The sequence below is a fragment of the Bombyx mori genome, chromosome 4, assembly GCF_030269925.1.
Source record: "Bombyx mori chromosome 4, ASM3026992v2".
Lineage (NCBI taxonomy): Eukaryota > Metazoa > Arthropoda > Insecta > Lepidoptera > Bombycidae > Bombyx > Bombyx mori.
The window spans coordinates 4,311,988-4,336,284 of record NC_085110.1 but is presented as its reverse complement, the minus strand read 5'-3'; the positions used below and the strand labels follow the sequence as shown (position 1 = coordinate 4,336,284).

General features: G+C 37.6%; 1 protein-coding gene and 3 long non-coding RNA genes across 5 annotated transcripts in view; 2 read left to right on the top strand and 2 right to left on the bottom strand.

Annotated features, from left to right (window-relative positions):
- Nucleotides 1-24,297, bottom strand: part of LOC134198741 (uncharacterized) — a 434,518-nt gene that overhangs the window by 158,894 nt on the left and 251,327 nt on the right. The gene's annotated exons all lie outside the window — the stretch shown is intronic.
- The window catches only part of LOC101738350 (sodium bicarbonate cotransporter 3), a 64,772-nt gene that overhangs the window by 25,735 nt on the left and 14,740 nt on the right, over nucleotides 1-24,297 (top strand). For both annotated transcript variants that reach the window (XM_038010665.2, XM_062668080.1), the window contains exon 2: nucleotides 8,136-8,236. In XM_038010665.2, coding sequence (XP_037866593.1) covers nucleotides 8,146-8,236 — 91 coding nt within the window. In that variant the 5' untranslated portion in view covers nucleotides 8,136-8,145. The remainder of the gene's footprint in view (nucleotides 1-8,135; nucleotides 8,237-24,297) is intronic.
- On the top strand, nucleotides 21,233-22,635 carry LOC134198737 (uncharacterized). Its single transcript, XR_009972895.1, has 3 exons — nucleotides 21,233-21,789; nucleotides 21,873-22,120; nucleotides 22,225-22,635. It is a non-coding gene; the product is annotated as an uncharacterized LOC134198737 (long non-coding RNA).
- Nucleotides 22,633-24,235, bottom strand: LOC134198739 (uncharacterized). The gene is made up of 3 exons (XR_009972897.1): nucleotides 23,669-24,235; nucleotides 23,283-23,426; nucleotides 22,633-22,910 (listed from the first exon to the last, which is right to left on the bottom strand). It is a non-coding gene; the product is annotated as an uncharacterized LOC134198739 (long non-coding RNA).

The following is a 24,297-nucleotide window of genomic DNA, read 5'->3' as shown; positions in this document are numbered from 1 at the left end:
TTTATTACGGTAAATATAGTTAACCGGTAGGCTGGTTTTCGATCGGGCAGAAGGCCCCCTCCCGGCTTCTGCAGGGGCCAGTTGAGTATCGAGCGCCCTCGAACCCGTAGGATTAGTTAGATTCTATTGGTTTATAAGCAACATGTAAAACTAAAACTAAATACTCACGGCTTTATTCATAATAAAACACTTATCGAAAATAAGGTGTTTGTTAAAACATTATATAATTATAAAATGCGAGGACGAAAGGACGAAAAGGACGAAGCGTGTTGCGGATAATAATGTACTTTTAGGTTATTAAAATAATATTTTGTGCAAATGATTGGAAATAAATAAAATTGGAGTGGGTTTTATAAAATTGTTATAAGACTGTCAAAGAATTCATAATTGTTCAATAGAGCTATCACGCTTATTAAGCGTATTGTAAGCGTTAAATTTCAAGTTACGAGGTTTGTGGAGAGTACTTAACGGTAGGCATCGCTTTGGCTCTGCCCCTAGCATTCAAGTCCATGGGCGACGGTAACCACTCACCATCAGCTGGGCCGTACGCACGTCTGCCCACAAGAGCAATAAAAAAAAGTAAATTATATATTATAGTATATTATAGTTATTAAATTACATACAGATTTTATTATAATCTTATAATAACTCTACTTTTATAAATACCTACATAGCTGTCAATGAACTATTAATGACATTTGATGTCAATCACTCTATTGCATTTTTACTATCTGCTTGCAATTCCTGCGTGTTTTTTTGAATTTGTTTCCGAGTTTTTCAAACTATTTATATTTAATCTATAAATGTATAGATGTTTTTTCGTTGCTTAAAAAAAATTACTTTGACTAAAGTTTGTATATTTTGGCTTATCTGCAAAGTTTAAAATATTTTTAACCGTTAACGAAAAACGAGGAGGTTCTGAAATCTATAGCTAGGTCAACCGAAGCTGGTGCTTCTTGTCAGGTTCCATTTAAATTTTCTCAAAATTTAGTAGTATTTGATAACAGTTAATAATGTATTTTAATCGAGTTTCTATTGAGGTTATATTTTATATCTTACTGATCCTGATCAGCATATTAGGGGTAATTAAATTATTGTATCGTCATAGACTGATACGTGATTTTTTTTAGTTAACTAGTCGAATTTCTTAATATTGCGTTTAAAAAAATTATCTATAATATTGATCTGTGGATAGGTATACATCTACATCTATAGAAATATATATCGGTTTGCAGTCTGTAGATATACACAGGAGAAGAAAATAAAAGTGCGTTTCAAAAAATTTATCGAGTATATTCAACTCTTTAATGTCGTGATTAATTTTCATTGTTCCAACACACCATTATTTATTTTTTTCGTTTCGTCTGACTTTTGATGGACAATTGCAGCCAGGGTTGCAGCCTTTTAGAAAATAAAACTTGAAGTAGTCGTTCGGTGAGAAGACCATTCGAGTCGATTCCTAATTGACGTAAAAAATATATTTTCTTATTATTTTGTTACTAGGCAAAGGGGTATGAACAAACACAGCCTAAGCGCTTTCATCAAAATGGGATACGACTAATCGACGAATCGCCTGTCGTGCAAAGTCGTGGAGATCCATCACACTACGTAATTTTGGACTCGTCTAATACGCCTATTTCTGCCGTGAAGCAGTAATGCGTTTCGGTTTGAAGGGTGGGGCAGCCGTTGTAACTAAACCGAGACCTTAGAACTTATGTCTCAAGGTGTGTGGTGCATTTACGTTGTAGTTATATATGAGCTCCAGTAACCACTTAACACCAGATGGGCTGTGTGCTCGTCCACACATCTAAGCAATAAAAAAAAACTCAGTCTACCATAGTCCAGTGTACCCACAACGCTTCGCACCGCCAGATCTGGAAGCGCATCGCCCGGAAGGCGAAAACATTAGGAACCTAACAAATGCTACATGTACATCGTCAGCTCAACCACCACCACTTCTTGTGAACTAAGAAGAATTTCTTAAAAACCACGAACACAGTGCCGAACGTGATTGAAAGGCATAAATTATAAAATCACATGACTGATAAGTAATTCCTCGTTTTCCATGACCCAGTGCTTGCCGGTTGAACGACCCGGTTCCTAGTCACGTGAAGACCGCTTAGGACATTCGTAATTCATTAATTATTTAAAATGCAATATTTATGTTACAGTAACTAGACGACCTTGTCGCAGCCGGTTTAAAAATAGCAGAATATCCATGGAAACATTTTATGTTAATGTTGTCAGATCAAACAAAAGATATTATTAAAAATAAAAACTCTTCATTCCCTACAAATAGAAGCTTTCTCAGAAACATTAGATAATTACCTCTCTACTAATGAAAAAGGGTTATACAGTTTACTTTAAATTAAGTTCTCGAACATTCCCAGCGGTCTTAGAAAAACTCATTAATCTTCATAAAATTAGATTGTAGTAAGGGTTTTATGATTAGAGATATTTATGGATTTTTTGCCAAATCAATGCCGTGTATATAGGAAAGTATTTTTCTTTTTATTGCTTAGACGGGTGAACGAGCTCATAGCTCACCTGGTGTTAAGTGGTTACCGAAACTGGCAGACAAAACGTGAATACGAGATCGATATCTCAATCGTTTAGTAATTACGCATATTAAGACTTTTACAGATTTCGTTTTTCCTTCATATTAGAAGTAATTAGTGAAGAAGCGTTAAGTACGTATTTCATTAGAAAAATTTGTATTTGCCTGCGGGATTTGAACACTGAATTATATAAAATAAAAGGGTTTCCGTAAAGAATAGAGTCAAAGCTTAACGTCATAATCATTAACTTATAAATTATGCATTCATACTAACCAATTATAATTAAGGACAAAACTAACTTTTTACGCGACTGACATGATTTTATATTCGACACGAACAGTAGCTCCAGAGTCTTTCGCGAATATTCGTTAAGCACGGTACTGATTAGATTGACTGATTTTAATTTGCCAAACAACTGCATAATAATTAATTACTATATTCAATCTTAAAAAACAATTTTAAATATAAATGTTATTAATAAAAAATAAAAAATTGACGACTTTTTTTTTTATTTCGAATTTCTAGACTTGAGTTTTTTATATATTTTATTTGGCCAACGCAATCTCGGCATAAAGTTTCAGAAACCGCCGTCATTAAAAACAAAACATTTATCATTATTTTATTATTGTTGCGTTTTTTTGTTCTTTTGATTTGCGAATAAATAATTATTACTTAATTAAAAAACAAAAATATTTAGATTTTTGTGTTTCAGTCCGGTATAAAACTTAATATTATTGATCCATTATACCTAATAAGATGTATTATACCGACATGTAGCAAGCATTAAACACTGTCAACGATCCAGGATTAAGGAGTATAATAATTGAATTAATTGATGAATTATTCTTTTAATTTAAGTGAGTGTAATTATATAATCGATCATTAAAAAAAGGAAATAGTGATGGTGCTCAAAAGTGTGGGTTTTGATAATTATTTATACAAAAAGATATCCGAGGACCATACTCGAAACAAGTAAGTAGTAGTCGTTTATCTTTAAGTACTCTTTAATATATATTTAGATAATAGGTCCTTTCGCAAAAGAAAATAAATAATAGTTTAAAAAAACTAAAAATATTATATCCTGAATTTTATTGTAAAAAAAGCGTGAGCCCACGCTTTTATACAATAAAATCATATTTTCTTACACTATTTTTAATTCAAATATATAAAAAAATATTTTCAATTTTTTTGTTGGATTTTCTATAAAAGCGTATTTAATTTAAACAATTTTTTTTTCATTTTTTAGCTGAATTTCAATTTTTTTTTCTAATTTCAAAAAAATACCTCTGAATCAGTCGGTAACTTATCCGAGAAATAGGTGATCGGCGCGCCTGGTAGTTTCCCTTCTTGGTCTTGACGCAGACACGCCGGGTCTCAGGAAAACAAAAAATCGCTAATACTGATTATCCTAATAAGGATAACGGATCAAACTGTTTAAAATATTGAATTGTCATCGCTCCTTAATAAGTATGCGAAATTTCGAGTTAATCCGATGTTTTGAAGGGGTCAAAATCATGTTCAAAGATTCCGTTACATACTAACATACGTATGAAGCTAATAAAAGCGTATTAAAAAACGATTTAAACTCTCAATAATGATTAGATAAGTATTCGCATTCAACCGATTTCAACCTATGAATATAATTCTGGTCGTGAATTAAGACAAACGTATGTTTTTAAAAAAGATTTACTCAATATTCGCAGTAATAAATTTCGAGCAAAGTTTGAAGTTTTTAACGTGATATTATGAAATTTGAGAGTCACAGCGAACTTCTGCGATAAATCAGATTTAAATTATTTGTCACAACTGGTCACAACACTGTACATGAAGTAAAATAATTTTTCATGCTAAAAATATCATAGTAGCGTTGACGTTCGATAAAGTATTATTTCCTTCAATGATAATATCCTTCAGTTGGACTACGTCACGTCATTACGGATCCTCCCGATCAATTAACGGTGATTTTAGGTACCACAAGCACCGGTCACCGTCCTCATCGAACCCGTCGCGTCGCTTGCGACGAAGGGCTCGACGAGCGAATTAACCCATAGACACAGCCCACTGAGTTTCTCGCCGGATCTTCTTAGTGGATCGCGTTTCCGATCCGGTGGTAGATTGTGCGAAGCACTGCTCTTGCTAGGGTTCGTGTTAGCATCACTCCAGTTTGAGCCCCGTGAGCTCACCTACCCTGGTCGGATCTAGCAAGAGAAGCACTCGGTGGTAGTCTGTACCGTGCAGTCCATGCCACCCATGATCGGGCGCATTGGAAGTACATCGCATGTGGTCGCGATCCTCAGTAGTGAGGGAACGATATAGAAGAAGAAGAGCTCACCTACTGGCTAAGGTTACGCTGAAATAGCCTCTCAAGGCTAGGCTTAGGCTAAGCTTAGGTAGAAAAAAAAATGGACTACGAATCATCCAGGAAATTTGCTCAGTGCTCGGAGACTAGGTGAACCAGGATTGAGGACTCCTCCTCTCTCCTGACCGAGCGAACGCTTCAAGAAGTACCTACAGCTGAGCCGACAGCATCACTGTGGCTACGGCTTGGGTGCGTCTGTTTTTGAAGGATATATGAAATGAACATTGAAATCAGTTCTTATAACCAACGCACTCCGAAGAGTAGACTTATCTTGTTAACGTCTGGATTGTACGACTGAGATCCGTTCAACTCATCGATACGTAAAGATATTTTACAGTTTGGATTTGACAGTAGAAGACATCTATCGAAAATGCGATTTTATACAATAAAAAAGTATTTAGTAAAACTTTGTATAGTAACCCCATCACGTGACGTTAAGGTATGCTTTGTAACAATCCATTAAAACCATAGTGATTTAGGTAAATTAAATTTGGTCTTCTGGGAAAATACATAATAGGTTGATAAAAATAAAAATCATATTGAGCTAAGCAATCTATTTGATCTGTAGATTAAACGTACCATAATATCTGAGAGGCCACTGGTGTGGGGTGTGACTGCGAGAGAGGAAACAGGAGGGAGTCGAGCCCGTAGTCAAGAGACGCGGGCTGACCACCACGGACATGACCCCAATTTGTGCCACACTACGTCATCATAACTGCGAAGGAGCATAGATGAAGAGAAGATGATGGAACACCCCATCTTTTCCCATAGTTGTCGTAAACAGAAAATAAGGGATTCACCAGAGAATACATACCTTAACTATATATTTAATGAAATTACAAGAACTGCTTGTGATAAATACCTGGTGACTTTTAATTTCGCATTCGACATGAATATTTCAAATCTTCTACGGGTTCTTGAATTGTCAACGTCCTTGTTTCAAACGATTATTTAAGATTACGACTCGGTTAATGAAATGGAGATTCTAAAACTTAATTCGTGCACAGATATTTGATTAAGAAGCGGGCAGCTTTTGATCACGTTTCGCGGTTAATACTATTAGGCTTGAATATTAATTTTATTCACGCTCCGGTTCTGAAACTGCTTTTCACTGTTGTCTATTGTACGAAAACATAGTTTAATTATTATTAAGCACTGACAATAAAGTAATATCTATCTAAATATTTAAAAATGAATTGTTGTTCGTTAGTCTCACTAAAACTAGAGAACGGCTGGACCGATTTGGCTAATTTTGGTCTTGAATTATTTGTGGAAGTCCAGGGAAGGTTTAAAAGGTAGATAAATATGAAAATGCTCGAAATGGAATAAAAATAACAATTTTGTTTTTTTTCCTTTGACGTGTCCCCCGTCGGACGGATTCCTTTTGTTTGATTTAAGTTTATTTTATACCAAAGTTTATGTCTTTTATTTATCGATTGAGGCACTACGAAGTCTGCCGGGTCAGCTAGTACACAATAAATAATCTAAAGAAATAATTAAATAATGTTATGAAATTTTATTAGGTATTATTTCAATTAAACTAATCCATACGAGGAATGATAGGAACAAAAAACTGATATCTAAATAATTCCAATAGAAATCGATCATTGATATCGTTTTATGCGAGTCCCTAGTTTGTTTGTATATCGTGTTATATCCCTCTCGATTTTGTTGGAATCTCTTTTTCAACGAAAGAGAGTTTTTTAATAACATAGCCCGACGCAAACCCAACTCAATTCTCAATAGTTAGTCGGTTTTGTCAAATTTACTCTTTGCCTCAGATAAGTGATTCAATTTATGTTCACTCCAAATTACATTTCCAAGTAAACCGGAGACCGTAATTTAAACTATAAAAGTTAAATCCTTATTTTTCCAAGTAAAACTCGGATTCAATCTTTGCCGACGCCGGGAGAAGTTTCCTAGATCTGTAACTTTATTTATCGACTGAACTTTTCCATAATAATATAGCAGCGAGCTTGGTCTATTTTTGGTTTTCCTTAACTGCATCTGAAATCACATAGTGTAATCTGTAAACTTTATGGAAATGAGAAAAGATAAATCGTTTCCTAAGCAATAGATTGAGGATTGGCTTTTACCTAGTATTGAAGATGTTCATACGGACTCTATTTACCGTCCATTGGGAAGTTAACTCGTCAATCTGATCGGTTGACATCTTAATACTGTGCAGGCAATGGTTATGTTTTCCAGATGAATGTTTAATGGGCTCCTATGAGTATTCCCACACTGTAATAACACTCATATTTTAAAGTAGTGTTTGGGAATGAAAAATAAAAAATCTTCATAAAGGTTGAGATCCTTATGAAAAACAATAATTATACTTTGTATTAACAATAAAACCTCTAAAAGCATTGCATTCGTATCCAGCGATACATCAGTGTTCGAATGCCACTGGCAAGTACCAATTTTTCTAATGAAGTACGTATTTAACAAATGTTCACGATTGACTTCCACGGTGAAGGAATAACAAGATGTAGTAAAAATCAAACCCGCAAAATTATAATTTGCGCAATTGCTGGTGGTAGGACTTCTTATGAGTCCGCACGGGTAGGTACCATCACCCTGCCTATTTCTGCCGTGAAGCACTAATGTGACCTTAGTACTTATATCTCAAGGTAGGTGGCGGCATTTACGTTATATATGTGTATGGGCTCCAGTAACCGCTTAACACCAGGTGGGCCGTGAGCTCGTCCACCCAACTAATCAATAAAAAATATATGTAGAAATGATGATGAACCACTGATTGGAAAAGCAGGCATTTCATGTTTCATCAAAAAATTTCGAACTGTGGTAACGGGAGCGCAGGGAATTAATTACCAACTTTGAGATGATGCTTATTCGTAGACATAAACATATTTTTATCCACATATGTAGAGGAGTATTTTACTATACAATATAATAATTATAAATATATTGAAAGCAGCAATACATTGCAGCTGAAAGTAAGTATTGTACTTTTTGACGAAGCATGTTGCTGATAACTCTATTTCTGTAATCTGACGAAGCGTGTTGCGGATAATAACATTTCACACTGTATCGAATAATCAGATTTAAGAATTTGAATAATTATAATATATAATTTTACATTGTGATCATTTAATTTCATGTATATTTAAAATATTTTGTAGAACATCTGAAAATTTTTCCTGACATCCAATTTAACAATTTGTCCAATTGTACAAATTTCCTGTTGCCCACAGACCTTGGAACATGGAGACGAGAGCTGATGATGAGGAAGCCCCGACCGACCCAGCAGCCAGGAAACAAACGTATCACGATTACACAGAGCAAGATTTTGAAGGTAAATTTGATATGCTGGTTGGTGTTAAGAGACATTTTTTGCAGAAACCAAAGCACCTATTTTCCTCTTTATATTTTCATAGGTTTCTTCCAGTCGTGGGCTCAAGCCTGACGATGTTGCTAAAACGAACCCTACCAAGAGCCGTGCTTACGAAGAGCTCGGCGAGTAAATTAACACACAGACACAGCCCACTGAGTTTCTCGCCGGATCTTCTCAGTGGTCGCGTTTCCGATCCGGTGGTAGATTCTGCGAAACACTGCTGTTGCTAGGGTTCGTGTTAGCAACATCGTCAGGTTTGAGCCCCGTGAGCTCACCTACTAGTTAAGGTTACGCTTATATGATATCTCTAGACACTCATTTAGGTAGGGAAAAAAAGACATAATTAAAACTACTTTTGTGAATTCAGTCGTGCAATATTTTTTTATAGCTCGTATGGGTGGACGAGCTCTCAGCCCACCTGGTGCCAAGTGACCACTGGAGCTCATAGACATCTACAACGTAAATGCGCCACCCACCTTGAGATATAAGTTCCAAGGTGTCGAATATACCTAGTTAGTTACAACGGCTGCCCCACTCTTCAAACCGAAACGTATTACTGCTTATTATATATATAAAAAGTATATTATTATATATACAAAATACGTTCCTCATGCCTCATCACAAGTAAATACTTTTTTGGGTGCTTGCTTTTTATTATTCCTCCATTACTGCTACTGTGGAAGTCGCGGGAACATGTACGGAATTGATACCTTGACTGCGCATGAGGACTTAACTAGGGCATATGTCGAGTTACACCGAAAATATCACACCTAAAAAAAAACAAAAAAAAATATTTGAAATTTTCAATTTAACAATTTCCTAAGCTCCAAAGGTCCGGCTCCTATTAAGCAAGTACTCTATTAACGAAATCTTGTTTTGCATTAACATTCAGCCGACAACGTTTGGAACAATCGAAGCATTTATAAGGATTCCTTTTAAATGGAAATATAATAATATATTGTATGTACCAGCGCTGGTTTCGATGCGAGTCACGTCTTGAGGGGGGGAAATGGTTGTAGATGCTCTATACCTGTGATAATTTTTGAAGTCTAAATCTAGAGAATTAGAAGGAAAATTGCAGTTTTATAGTGAAATGTATTTTATCGGACTGTGTTTGGGCTTATTTTTTATTATCGCAACTAAACTACTTTCGTCTTTTATTTACAGTTGCAGCAATGTTTTTTAATCAACAAATCTAATAACAAGATTTATTTATAGTTCAATATTGGTTAGCGTGGTTTTTAAGGTTTGCTTACTCTTTTATTGCATAGATACGTGAACGAGCTTACATTCCACCCGATGTAAAGTGGTTATCAGAACCTACAGAGATCACATGAGAAACACAAACCCGAAGTCTCACAAGCAAACAAACTACAGTTACGTTTATAAAAGTTTCAGGGAGCTTTTTTTTTTATTGCTTAGATGGGTGGACGATCTCACAGCCCACTTGGTGGTAAGTGATTACTAGAGCCCATAGACATTTACAACGTAAATGCGCCACCCACCTTGAGATATAAGTTCTAAGGTCTCCAGTATAGTTACAACGGCTGCCCCACCCTTCAAGCCGAAACGCATTACTGCTTCACGGTAGATATAGGCAGGGTGGTGGTACCTACCCGCGCGGACTCTTAATAGATCCTACCAGTCGTCGTGGCCTAAAGGATAAGACGTCCGGTGCATTCATATGAAGCGATGCACCGATGTTCGAATCCCGCAGGCGGGTACCAATTTTTCTAATGAAATACGTACTCAACAAATGTTCGCGATTTACTTCCACGGTGAAGGAATAACATCGTGTAATAAAAATCAAACCCGCAAAATTATAATTTGCGTAATCACTGGTGGTAGGACCTCTTGGGTGTCCGCACGGGTAGGTACCACCACCCCGCCTATTTCCGCCGTGAAGCAGTAATGCGTTTCGGTTCGAAGGGTGGGGTAGCCGTTGTAACTATACTGAACCCTAAGAACTTATATCTCGAGGTGGATGACGCATTTACGTTGTAGATGTCTATGGGCTCCAGTAACCACTTAACATCAGGTGGGCTGTGAGCTCGTCCATCCATCTAACCAATAAAAAATAATTAGAGTAGTAGATCCAAGTCTGCAGTACGCTGTAGCACGTAGGCGGGCAGGATCGACCGGTGAAACACTACCCTCTCACAGAAAATCAGCGTGAAGTGGGGGCCTCCTAGAGGCCACCGCGTTTCGACTGGTGAGTGAGAGTCCCGGCGCCCTAATCCCTCTACCTCGGGGCCCAAATAGCAACTGGCACTTTCATTATACTACACGTATCGCAACAGATTTTCTAGGGACTGTTGCGTTGCGTGTGGGAATGAGTATCAGTTGGCCCCTTCCTGTCTTTTTATTCCCTGTCCCACAATTCCTCACCCTCTGTGACCTTTCTCCTTCCCTTTCCTTCCCCACCCCTTATGCTATTTTTGATTTTTGTGATGGCGACGAGTGATACAAATAAAATACCCCAGGAGAGTACCAGTCTCTTAGAGTCTGGAGAATCCCTCTCTGAGCGAGAGCGAGAGATGCTATCCTCTCGCTCTGGCTCAGGCTGCCCATCGTATTCTGGGGGGGCACATCAAGCGTCGTTTATCACAGCTGCTGGGTGCAAACTGAGCCCAATAACGAGGAAGTCCCCCTCCACTTTAGCAGTGGATTTTTCTAACATCAAGGGACTCGAACTTAAATGCCGTCCACCACCATCTCGAGACGGAGAGGCCAGATTTGCTTTTCCTGACGGAGACGCAGATTTCCTCCCCAACTGACACTTCATATCTAAAGTACCCGGCCTATAGCTTGGAGCATATTTTTGTGCCACGCGCAGGCGTGTGTGTGTACGTCAAGGAGAGAATTTGTTACCGTAGGCTCAGCAGTCTTGAAGGCAGAGACCTGTCGACCCTTTGGGTGCGCGTCGATTGTGAGGATCACATTCGCGTCTACGCGTGCCTTTACAGGTCTCATAGCGGAAATTCGGAAATTGACCGGCTCTTCGAGCACCTGCAGGTGTCCACTGACAAAATACTTGAGCAGATTCCTACCGCAGAAATTGTGGTTTTGGGCGACTTTAATGCCCACCACTCTGACTGGCTTGGGTCAACACGTACTGACCATGCGGGAAGGTCTGCTCACGATTTTGCCATTGCCAATGGTCTGACGCAGATGGTACCTTCTCCCACACGTGTGCCGGATGTGGAAGACCATTCGCCTTCCTTATTGGACCTTCTGCTGACCTCTCGCCCCGAACCCATTCGGGTATGGGTCGATGCTCCTCTCGGGTCATCGGACCATTGCCTAGTTCGGAGCGTGGTGCCTCTCACCGTCTCGTCGCAACCACTTCCATCTGGTAGACGACGTGTTTGGCACTACAGGTCGGCAGACTGGGACGGGATGCGCTCTTTCTTTGCATCCTACCCATGGGGGCAGATTTGCTTCAAGTCAGAGGATCCTAGCACCTGCGCTGACTCGGTTGTCGGCGTCGTGCTGCAGGGCATGGAATTGTTTGTTCCTAGCTCAGCGGTACCCGTCGGTGGCAGGTCTCGGCCCTGGTTTGGTGGGTCCTGCCGTGACGCACATCGTCGCAAGCGGGAATGCTACCAGGCTTGGGCTAGGGCAAAGGCCGCTAAGGATGTAAACTCTGACTCACTCAAGAAGAAGTACAACTCTGCTTCCAGGTGCTTTAAGAGGCAAATTGCATTGGCAAAATCAAATTACGTTGGGAGAATTGGCGAGAGACTGGCACGCCTGCCATCTGGCTCTCGTGCGTTCTGGTCTCTCGCCAAGGCTGTCCAGGGTAATTTCTGTCGGTCGACGCTTCCACCTTTGCGCGGGGAGGATGGTTCATTGGCCTATTCCGCAAGGGAGAAAGCCGATCTTCTTGGCTCTATCTTTGCGGAAAACTCGACTCTTGACGACAGGGGGAACACTCCTCCTACCATCCCGAGGTGTGAAACCACAATGGCGGACGTCCGCTTCACACAGTGTGCTGTGCGGAAAGCACTATTCAGACACTCTTATGTCCTCGGCGTTGTCCCACATTCATGGAAGACGGCTCTAGTACACCCGATCCCTAAAAAAGGCGATCGCTCAGATCCGTCCAACTACAGGCCTATCGCTATCACCTCCTTACTCTCCAAAATTATGGAATCCATAATCAACCGCCAGCTCATGGGCTACCTGGAAGAGCACCAGCTGATCAGCGACCGCCAATATGGCTTCCGCAAAGGCCGATCAGCTGGTGATCTTTTGGCTTTACTAACTCACCGTTGGGCGCAGGCGGTTGAGAGTAGGGGTGAGGCACTAGGCGTTAGTTTGGACATTGCGAAAGCTTTCGATCGGGTTTGGCATAAAGCCCTACTATCGAAGCTTCCTTCCTATGGGCTTCCTGAGAGACTTTGTAGGTGGATCGGCAGTTTCCTTGCGGAACGGAGAGTTAAAGTCGTCGTAGACGGCTCATGCTCGGACCCCCGGACCGTAAATGCTGGTGTTCCCCAAGGCTGCGTGTTATCCCCGACATTGTTCATTCTGCATATCAATGATTTATTGCATACCAGTGGCATTCATTGCTATGCGGATGACAGTACCGTGGATGCTCTGTATTTCGGCCGCAGCAATATCTCTCGGGATCACGTCGATGAGTGTCGGAACAAACTTGTGTCTGAAGTCGAATCATCCCTTATGAAGATTTCCGATTGGGGGGGACTAAATCTAGTCCAGTTTAACCCTTCTAAGACTCAAGTTTGCGCGTTTACCGCTAAAAAAGCCCCCTTTGTCACATCGCCACTCTTCGGAAACACTCACCTTTGTGCCAAGCCGAACATGGGCATTCTGGGCGTAGACATTTCGAGTGTTGTCCAGTTTGGCGGTCATTTGGAGAGCAAGGCTAAAATGGCCTCCAAAAAACTCGGAGTACTCAACAGGGCCAAACAGTACTTCAAGCCGGCTCACCGCCTTAAGCTGTATAAGGCGCAGGTGAGGCCTCACATGGAGTATTGTTGCCACCTTTGGGCCGGGGCTCCGGGTTATCAGCTATCTCCATTTGACCGAATCCAACGTAGGGCATCTCGGATTGTCGACGATCCTGAACTTGCCGATCGGCTAGATCCTTTGGCACTGCGTAGGGATCTATCTTCCCTATGCATACTTTACAGAATCTACAATGGGGAGTGTTCCGAGGAGTTGTTCAATTTAATAGAAGCCGCTGATTTTCGCAACCGATCGTCTCGCCAGAACTATCATCCGCACCATCTGGATGGTTGGCGTTCCACTACAATGCGTTTTAAAAACAGTTTTCTGCCACGCACAGTAAATCTCTGGAATTCGTTGCCATCAGCGGTCTTCCCCAACAACTGCGACATTGGGTTATTTAAGAAAAGAGCATATTCTTATCTGAAGGGTAGGCAACGCACTGGCGCAAACGCTGGTGACCGTGGGCGGCGGTGAATCACTTACCATCAGGTTTCCATTTCCGCCTCGATCAAACTGTCACTGAATTACCTAGCGTCGTGGAGGGAACGGTTCCAACTGCAACATAATTAGGTCAGGGGGACGGCACTAGGTTCGTTCGAGACTTATCGATATTTTAATTCTATCAATTACTCGATAAATGAGATTCGCTCGCGTCATTCAGTGCCGCTACAATTAGAACACAGAGCTGGAATTATGGTATATAAAGGCTTTTTAATTTATATTTTTAATCAATTAAGCTTTCGATATAAGTTGTCCACTACTTTCGCTATCAAATTAACAAGATATACATGATATCCAAGATGAATTGATATACAAGATTCCACACAGCTCGATTTTTATTTTTTATTGCTTAGATGGGTGGACGAGCTCACAGCCCACCTGTTGTTAAGTGGTTACTGGAGCCCATAGACATCTGCAATGTCTATGCGCCACCCACCTTGAGATATAAGTTCTAAGGTCTCAGTAAAGTTCCAACGGCTGCCCCACCCTTCAGACCGAAACGCATTACTGCTTCACGGCAGAAATAGGTAAGGCGGTGGTACCTACCCGCGCGGACTCACAAGAGGTCCTACCACCAGTCGATTGCATTCCACATTGAAGAAAAGATAGAAACATGTTATTTCTTGAGTCCATATTCACTTCGTAGTTTGAGGATTCTGGAACCATTCGGAATGGAGACGCGAAGGCATCCGAAATGCATCCACATGAAAGTCTCTAGATATAGTGGGCAGATGTTGTATACAGGGACTATCTGTATTTAGCCTTAAAAGACTGATGCATTCAATCAATTTCGAGTGGGTTGAGTGGGGTGAGAAGAGCATGCATACAAATTTTTTTTAAACAATATAAATTTAAAATTCTTCATCGAAAGATTTGACTTTTTATTTTTATGAATGAAAGATTACTGGTGGCCCGGAGGCCTTTCCAGTTTCACCATTTGACTAAGGATTGTGTTCAAAAAAAACAAAACATTATGAGACTCGACATATTTTAACATAGACTTAATTGAAAAACATATAGTAGTTTAAGGATAGCTTACTACAGGATACTTTAGTCATAATGGTTCACGTCGAAAGTCCTTTGAATGCTTTACTTAAACAGACCATTTTATGTTGTCTAAATAAACTATTAAGCGAAAGTAGTTCTTATTACATCCGGATAGCAAAGAAAAATCATTCTCAATTCATATCGCAAGATTTGACCTTGAACTAGTTCAAGGTCAAACGCGTCACTTGCCATTTTTTCGTTTGTTTGTCTATACTAATATTATAAAGAGGAAAGATTTGTTTGTTTGTTTGTTTCGAATAGGCTCCGAAACTACTGGACCGATTTGAAAAATTCTTTTTCCATTAGAAGCCGACATTGTCCCTGATGAACATAGGCTACATTTTTAAAAAAAAATTTTTTTTTTTTTTGTTTCATTTGTGTTTTAATGTTTCCGAAGCGAAGCGAGGGCGGGTCGCTAGTTTACAATAATCTTGAGCGACGGTAATTGTGTGGAGTTACTGTTAAGTGCAGGTCGTTGACAATGTCAAGAAATAATTTCAAGTGCTGTTCTTAACTCAAATAATTAAACAATTAATTTATTTAAAGATTGCAATGACTCGATTATGACATAACATCGATCGTTTTAAGTCATTCAAATGAACTAATTCGAAATAGTTCGAATCAAATTAGTGTATCAGTATGACATTATATTGTATTATTAATGTTTGATATGACGTCAGTTGTTGAGGAGAGAGAAATAATTGTATCGATATGTGGACATTTTCAAAAAACCAACCCTAATATCTCGTGAAAAAACTAGAACAGTAGATTGTTCAATATTTATATTGGAACGAGATTATTTATCATATTCATTATTTACTTAAGGTCTAACTGAGAGAATGATATCGCTAAAACACTACTATTCACAAGTGGAGTATTACCAAGTAAGAACAGGGCGTAAAAAAATAGGCTGTACTACGGTAGAATCCGCTGAAGAAAAAAAAACGTGTGGCACTCGGGAATTACCGCGATAAAGCTATTGCATAGCATTTTTTATCAACTTATGCGATTATAATTAGACAATGATAATTTAATATTAAAACAATAATAAAACAAGACCACGCTATATTAAACATTAATAAAAGCAAAACCTTAGCTGTCCCCTTCACACTCATAAGCTAGACCGCGCGAGAGAGAGATGGACAGACTTTTCATGATGCGCATGCAGTGTAACGTCACGCCACTCGCTTATTCACAAACACTACACAAGCGCAACGTGTGAATGTGTTGAACGCGAGCTACATGGTAGGCAGAGTGAGAGATGTTAGGTTTTATTCGTTACGGAATTTCATGATTCGGTCGCTGCACTCAAGGCCCGCGATAAAAGCTGTGCAATAGCTTAAAAATATATTTTTCTATACTAAGAATAGGTATAACAAAACATTGATCGTATTACATAGCAAAATGATTAAGTCATTTTACCGACAGTCGACCGTTAATATATCAGAACGTATCCTCACATCGTAAATGATGTTTAAATTTACAAGAATTCTAGACACAAAAGTAATGATCACAATATCCATCACAAAAAATCAATCAATAAATTTGAATTCACCTAAACTACGTAGCTTATAGACAATTATATAAATCAAAATTAGTTCTGAAGTCGTTGCGAAACCTCACATTTTCATCAAAAACTCATTTCGGATTTTCATAAAAACCACAACATTTGCATTTATCTATCTATGTACGAGTCACAAAGCTTTTAATTATAAAGTTTTTAATGGAACCACGAAATTAGACGGCGATATATTAATAATGCATGCTGTTAGAATCGACTTCAACATATTTATCAATATATATTTTTTGTTCTTCTGAAGGAAAATGAAAATTCGGTAAGTCTGCGTGTAAAATATTCGCCACCGGAAAATAATTTTCTTTTATTACATAAAATGTACGTTTATTGATTCCAATAGTGATATAGGGATTCACTCGTTTTTTTTTTTTGATATAGGTGGACGATCTCACAGCCCACCTGGTGTTAAGTGGTTACTGTAGCCCATAGACATCTACAACGTCAATGTGTAGTGATTAGGTAGTTTTCTGTTGAGGAAAAAAACGTATAGGTGTGTCGTTGAACAATTTTGTATCGAAGTATTCTTTAAAAATAATTTCAGTGAAACGAGACTTTGTACAGCGTTTTACGACAAAAGGGGCCACAGGCTTTTGACTTTCCTACCTGAAGGGACCAATAACAAAGTCAATAGCGCGCGTAATCTAGTTAACTATCCAACGCTTTATTTAACATTTTGCCTACAATATTCATTTTGAGTAAGAGAAGTTTTTTTAATTACTATAGTTTATTGTCAACCACTGAAGACCGATCACCGTCCGCTATGACCGATAATTATGTTATGACCGATAATTATATGAACGGTCTAGTAGGTATTTTATTCAGTTTTCGCGAAAACTAAACATTTTTAAATACTTTTACGGCTTAATCTAGCGTTTTTTATTGTCATTATTTCAGACCTTTCCAATGCTTCAGTTTTCGTGGTATTAATCGAAATTTAAATGTCGTGCTAACTAACTATTGTCACATTCCGTGCGTGCCGCCAAATTGATAAAAAGCGAGATCTTCGATTCCTTAAAACAATGAATATAAGCTTCTTGTTTTTTATTGCCCGCGTAGGCAGACGAGCATACGGCCCACCTGATCGTAAGTGGTTACCGCCGCTCATGGACTTCGGTGGTACCAGGGGCAGAGCCAAGCCGCTGCCTACCGTTAAAGCCGCTCTTAAATTTGAAGATATAAAACCGTTAAACAACACAGTCAATTTTGAATCCAAAAATGTAATATATAAAAATATCGTCTAAATATAGTAAGAATTGCCGTCTAAAACATTTGTAAAACCTACGTCTTTTATCCTCTTACGGTGGAAGCTTCTTCAAAGTCAGCTTTTAAGGTTAAGTACATACTGACCTTCTGTATACGATAGAAGCTTGCCTTGTAAATAGGCTACCGCGAAAGGGACTTGTTTTTGAAGAGCTGCGTCGGGTCATGATCAGTGAAATTTGTTTATTATACTTTAGATGTTTAATTGGGTGTGTGGTAGAACGGTACCGCATAATCTTTGAATCGATTTCAAACAAATGAGATGGACTTGAGAATCCGAGGCAGCGTTCACAGAGTAGAATACTGCGATCACCGATCAGCCATTACTGGTGGTAGGGCGTATTGTAAGCCCTCACGGGTAGGTCCAGCATTCAGCCTAAATCAACCGTGAAGCAGTAATGTGTTCTAGTTTGAATCTATCGGGTCGTCGCGTCTCCTCACGGGGGCGCGGGATGGCACTCGGGGATTCCCTTCTGCCCGGGCTTGTAACTCCCTGCCTATCGAGGCAGAGGTCATGAGCTGCAGGCTTAAGTAATGTTCTCTCTTCTCTCTTCTTCTTCTTTTGAGAAAAGGGACACCTGAAGAAAGAGCCATTCATAAGGGGCCTTCTGTGAGCTCGAACCGGTAGGTGACACCAGCCTACCTATTTCTGCCGCGAAGTAGTAATGTGTTCCAGTTCGATGGAAAGGGTGGCTGTTTAGTATAGAACTGAGACATAGAACTTATACCTTGAGACATAATTCTCAAGTGGCTGGTGGCATACACTTTGATGTCTACGGGCTCCGCTAAATACTCAGCTCGTTGGCTTTAGCATAAAATATAATATATTAATTTAAAAAAATATTCTTTTAAAAAAACTCATGTTATCAATTTAATGCTGAAGACACATTTTTTTTAGTAAGCGATAATTATCTCTTGTCTAAAGCAGCGCTTAAAATAGATAAGAAATTCGTTTCCTCTTAAAACTGAAAAGAATATTTTTTTCAGACTTACAGAGATCTGTCTCTTTTATCTCATTTATTCAAACATCATTACTTACATTCGAATAAAAAATTAAAAATCTGATTATTAATTTTTGTAAACCTAAAACATTTTTAATTAATTTAACAAATACCAACTTAAAAGTTCTTGCTATTCTCAACCATTTCATTAAACGGCTTATGAGCTTTAAAGCCCATGTTTGTGTAGTCTACAAAGGTACTAAGCTTACTCAATTTAATAGCGTAGACTCGATGTTTCAAAGGCGAACGTAAATTCCGTATGACACAGTAAACATGATAATAGAAAAAGTAATTTTAGCTCCAATTACGCGAAAGTAACATTGTCATTACCGGAATACGGCCTATATTACATTGTATTGTGGTTAGCGCATTACATTTTTTGCTTTTCTCAAGGTTTTATACAATCGTTTGTAGAATAGGTAGGTATACCAATAAATACACAAAGACAAAACAATTCGGTAGCAAATTCTGCTCTGTTTGTTAACCGATTTTTTTTTATTTTTATTAATAGCTATTGATGATTTTTAGTGCTATGAATAATTATAAAATATTCGTTTTTTTTTAAATACAAAACGCTACCAATTAACTTGCGTAAAAAGAAAAGTTATTTTTAAATAATATATAAAATGGTGTACGTAAAATGAATCCAAATCTTCAGGCGTCAGTGATTACGGTCGAATTTGAATAATTCAATGAACACTGGTAAGTAAAGAAGACTAATTTCACTTTTTTGTGCCATAGTTGGGTTCAAAATTATTTACGTTTTTGCTGTCATCAGATTAAGTTGAAATACTGTATCTATATTGCTTCTACAACTATGTAATAATTGATGAATCTAGTCGGACGGAGGAGTAAGAAGCCAGTCAGTGAGTGACCATTTAACAGTAACACTTGCCTTTTTGGGTTTGATTCATGCTTAATAATAAGGACTCACTTTAGAATTTCTCTCTTTAAAATGCTCGTCCCCGAGTACTCCACTAGAACTATAAGAGAGATAAGATAAACTAGCTGACCTGGCAGACTTCGTAGTGCCTTAATCGATAAATAAAAGACCTAAACTTTTGTATAAAATAAACTTAAAACAAATAAAAGGAATCCGACGGACTGGGGACACATCAAAGGAAAAACAAAATGGTTATTTTTATTTAATTCCGAGCATTTTCATATTTATCTAACTTTTAAACCTTTTCTGGACTTCCACAAATAATTCATAACCAAAATTAACCAAATCGGTCCAGCCGTTCTCGAGTTTTAGCGAGACTAACGAACAGCAATTCACTTTTATATATATAGATAGAAGATAGATAGTATCTTAGTATTCAGAGTTAGTCAATAATCCTTAATAATTTAGTATATATATAGATAACGTATTGTATTTTCCCTACAGATGAGCTTCAACTTGTCCAGAAAATCGCGATATTGCAAAATGCTAATTCTCTGCATATATCGACGCCATGTCGCTATTATGACCTTGTTGGGGAATATTGAAGAATATATATTCTTATGAAGTTTCTTTTTTGCTTACCCATTCCTTGGTAGCCTAAAGGGGTATTCCAGCTATCCTGGGGCTGGTAGATGAGCTCACGGAGCTCAACCTGAAGTAATTTACTAATACTGACCGAAAAGCAATACTTCCACAGTACAGTACCACCGGATCAAAATCGCGACCCATTGAGAAAATCCGGCAAGAAACTTAGTGGATTGTAGATGAATACTTTTTCTTATTCGCCAACATTATTATTCTAAGATGTTGACTAACAAGAACGGTTTTGTATTGAATTAAAATGTAATAATTCCTCAAGAAGACAGCACGGGCGAACTGTTTCTGGTGGCAGTCCCAGTTCATCGGAGCCTATAGACGTCACAACGTTAATGCCGCCAAAACTTGAGAAATGAGGTCTAAGCCGCGGATGTATGGTATAATGGCTGTCTTATATTTCAAAGCGCATTACTACTTCGCGGCAGAAATAGTTAAGCTGCTTTTCAGTACAGATAGGGAGGGTGGTGATGCCTGCCCGTGTGGCTCTACAAGACTCCCAACCACCAATTAGCATACGTTTCCGTGAAACATACAACACAAAAACACTCACAAAACCAAATTTACTACGTTGACCCAGTTTTACAAATATGTAGCAAAAACACATTTTAAAAGGACACCACACATAATCGATTACATGTAAATTTATAGCAGCGGGCGCGACCGGATCACGTGTATTCACATCTCAATATAGATGACACACCGGTCGGATCGATCCGAATTTCCTTCCTAGCGAACACTCGTTTTCAATTAAACTGGATCAACTATAATTAAGTGGCCGGATTGAAAACGTTAAAATCGATAATGTCATTAAAAATACTTTCACAGTTTCCTCTTTGTTTATTTTTCCCTACCTTTTTTTATTGCTTAGATGAGTGGACGAGCAGCCCACCTGGTGTTAGGTGGTTACTGGAGCCCATAGACATCTACGACGTAAATACGCCACCCACCTTGAAATATCAGTTCTAAGGTCTCAGTATAGTTAAAACGGCTGCCCCGCCCTTCAAACCGAAACGCATTACTTCTTCACGGCAGAAATAGGCAGGGTGGTGGTACCTACTCTATTCCTCTAACGGCCGTTTTCAATAACGTATCTGAGTTTTCGGATAGATAGCTATCTCCGAATATCAGCAAGAGCGTATCTGTCCTTAGTTTGCGTTTCACAATCACGGATAAGTGCTATCTCTCTTTAACCAACAGTAGATAGCTTCTTCCCTCCGATTTATCCGAGCCTCTTGATACGTTTCGTTCTACTACAAATACGAAACAACATCAGGATCAAGACTTATTTTATTTTATTCTAAATTATAACTATAATTTAACCAGCATATTGTAGACTATCATAAACACATTTGTTTATAACAAAAAGTAATAAAAACATATGTAGATTTTTTTAAATTGGACGTATTGCTATTTTTATCCTAGTCGAAATTATGAAACGAAACGTTTTGACAGTCCGTTTGCCAATATGCAGTGATCAGTTTCTTTTGTTTGTTTTTCTATTGTTTATCTACTATATTAGATGATGACTTACCTCCAAAACGCTTTAAAACTTTCGTTTATAATTCTAAGTGTGTTTATAATTAAAGAGCTACAGTGAAATAAAATGAATTCTGTAAGTATCTATGAACTACATTGATAATAATAATTTTACTTTGAAAACTTTGAGTTCAAGTTTAGAAAATATATCTTTTTCAGTCAAGAAAGGCAGCACCCATGACAAAAGATGAGACGATGATTCTAGCAGAACTTGTGGCGGCGAAAAAACATTTCAATAATAAGGCAACAAATGCCAGAAACAATAAATTGAAGGAACAGGCTTGGCAAACCCTTGTAAATGATTTTAATTCGTCGATTCGTCGTTTCCCACGAACTCCATCGCAGCTTCGACTAAAATGGGAAAATTTAAAGAACGCTACGGCAACATAAGAAACAACCTTAGTAAGGTTAGTATAATTAGTTGATTGTTTGTCTCTAATAACACATTGATAAACATGATTTTTTCTTCAGGTTGCCGTAGTATTTGAAATAATTATGCTCTTTGTTACAGGCTGGAGGTGGTAAGGATTGCAGATGAAATTTTGGATAAAGCATGCACATTGTTGTAGGTCACATATAATATTTTTAACACTTTTACAGCCAAGCGGAAACAAGATGGAAGAAAAGAAATGCAAGGCTAGCATAGGGACAATGCATTAGCAGAATATCTAATAGCAAAAAAGAGACTTGACTTGGAAAATAAAGAAAAGGAGATTGTTGTAGCAAAAGTTAAGTTAGATTTAGATAATTTAAAAAATTAAAAATTACTTAAAAGGAATATTAAATTTCATAAATTAAGTAGGCAATAATAATTTTATGTTAGATAGTTTTTTAAGTATATGTACAAATTCTAAATTAAATATCTTGCATGTACTAACTACCATGTAATTATCATTTTGGAAAATAAAAAATAGTCAAATTATCTTTGGAGTTTATTTTATAAATTATCTTTGGAAGCAATTATTTATAAGTACATAGTTGTATTTCAGATGTAAGTTTTGAAAATTTGTTACGAACAATTATATTATTTTCCTGTAATGTATCTGCGACTGAAATTTCTGATTCTAATTCCTCTAAATTCATACTTCTGACGATATTATGCAGCATGGCAGCTATAATAACAGCTTGCATATTTTCTAGTTTTAATCTACTTTTCAATGATGTACAGGGAGTCTTCTTTTACAAACACCAATGCATCTGAAAATTATACATTATTCGCTTAAATTATTTTACAATACAGTATAACAAGCTCTTAACTAAAAAAAAAGATTACCTCTCTATAGTATTTCTTGTTTTAATATGTGATTCATTTTAAATCGTTCCGATTGAGTATGTGGGTTAATTAATCACGTTAAAAGATAGGGTTGTGGGGATATCCTCTATCGGCAAGCAAATAGCAATTTCCAAGTCCACCTTGTTATCAATGTTCTCTTGATATGTATATAATTTATTATAATAGTGTCATATTAAATTCATATAAACACCTAAATATATAATATAAATAAATAAAAATATAATAATAATATATAATAATAATAATATAAATAAGGTAATATAAATAAGAAATACCTTTTCAATCGGAATGGTTAATTATAGTTGTATCATGAGTAGACCCAAGCAACAACATTTTGAAACATCAATGATGCATTGCACACAAATTACACATTCAAAATACTCTTTTTCTATTTCTAAATTCCTCTCCTATATTTGAATCTGTAACACAAATATAAAATGTAGAGGTATCAGTGTGTAATAAGAATGAAGGTAAATAGCCTACCAGGTTATTGTATTAGTATATGAATGTTATTTAGGGCACCATGGGAATCCAGCAGTATTATAGAATTCCTGTTGAGTGTGATTTTGTAAAACAACAAAAATTAGGTATAATTTTGCTATTGCTACAAACAAATATAAGTTGTAATAACGAGTACTTTTATGGTTAAAATTTATCTTACCTTTTTGACGTTACACTCAAATATGGTCTCATTAAATTAATCAATTCATTCACAACACCTTTGCTCAGAAATCTATAGTCAAATTCGTAATTATTGATCTTCGCCATGTAATTCAGACGATCTTTATTTTCCTAACCATATGATATCGGCCTCACTATCACTATCTGCATCACAATCCATTATCATTTGAAATAATTCCATATCACTATCATCACTGCTACAATATGCCAATATGAAGAGAAACAATTATTAAATTATAGCGATTTACTTTCGAAAGATAAACATGTAACCGGCCGATTTTGACAGATAAGCGAATGCCCATACTAGAGATAGCGCCGCCTACCGGAGAGTTACTTAAAACTCATATTGAAACGGAAGTAAGCACGATTTGTATGAGCGTTCTATCTTTAGCAGGCTATCCGTCCTCCCGACGATGGATAGATAAATCCGATAGGAACTGCTGCCCGTCGATAGGTTATTGGAACGTAAGTAAGGACAAAAATATAGATTTGTCTATCTTTAGTAACCGAAACTAGGGATAGATAGGTTATTGAAAACGGCCGTAAAACAGTGAACGGAAAACATATACATCTGGTCGGGTAGTAGCTAGGATTTTATTATAAATATGT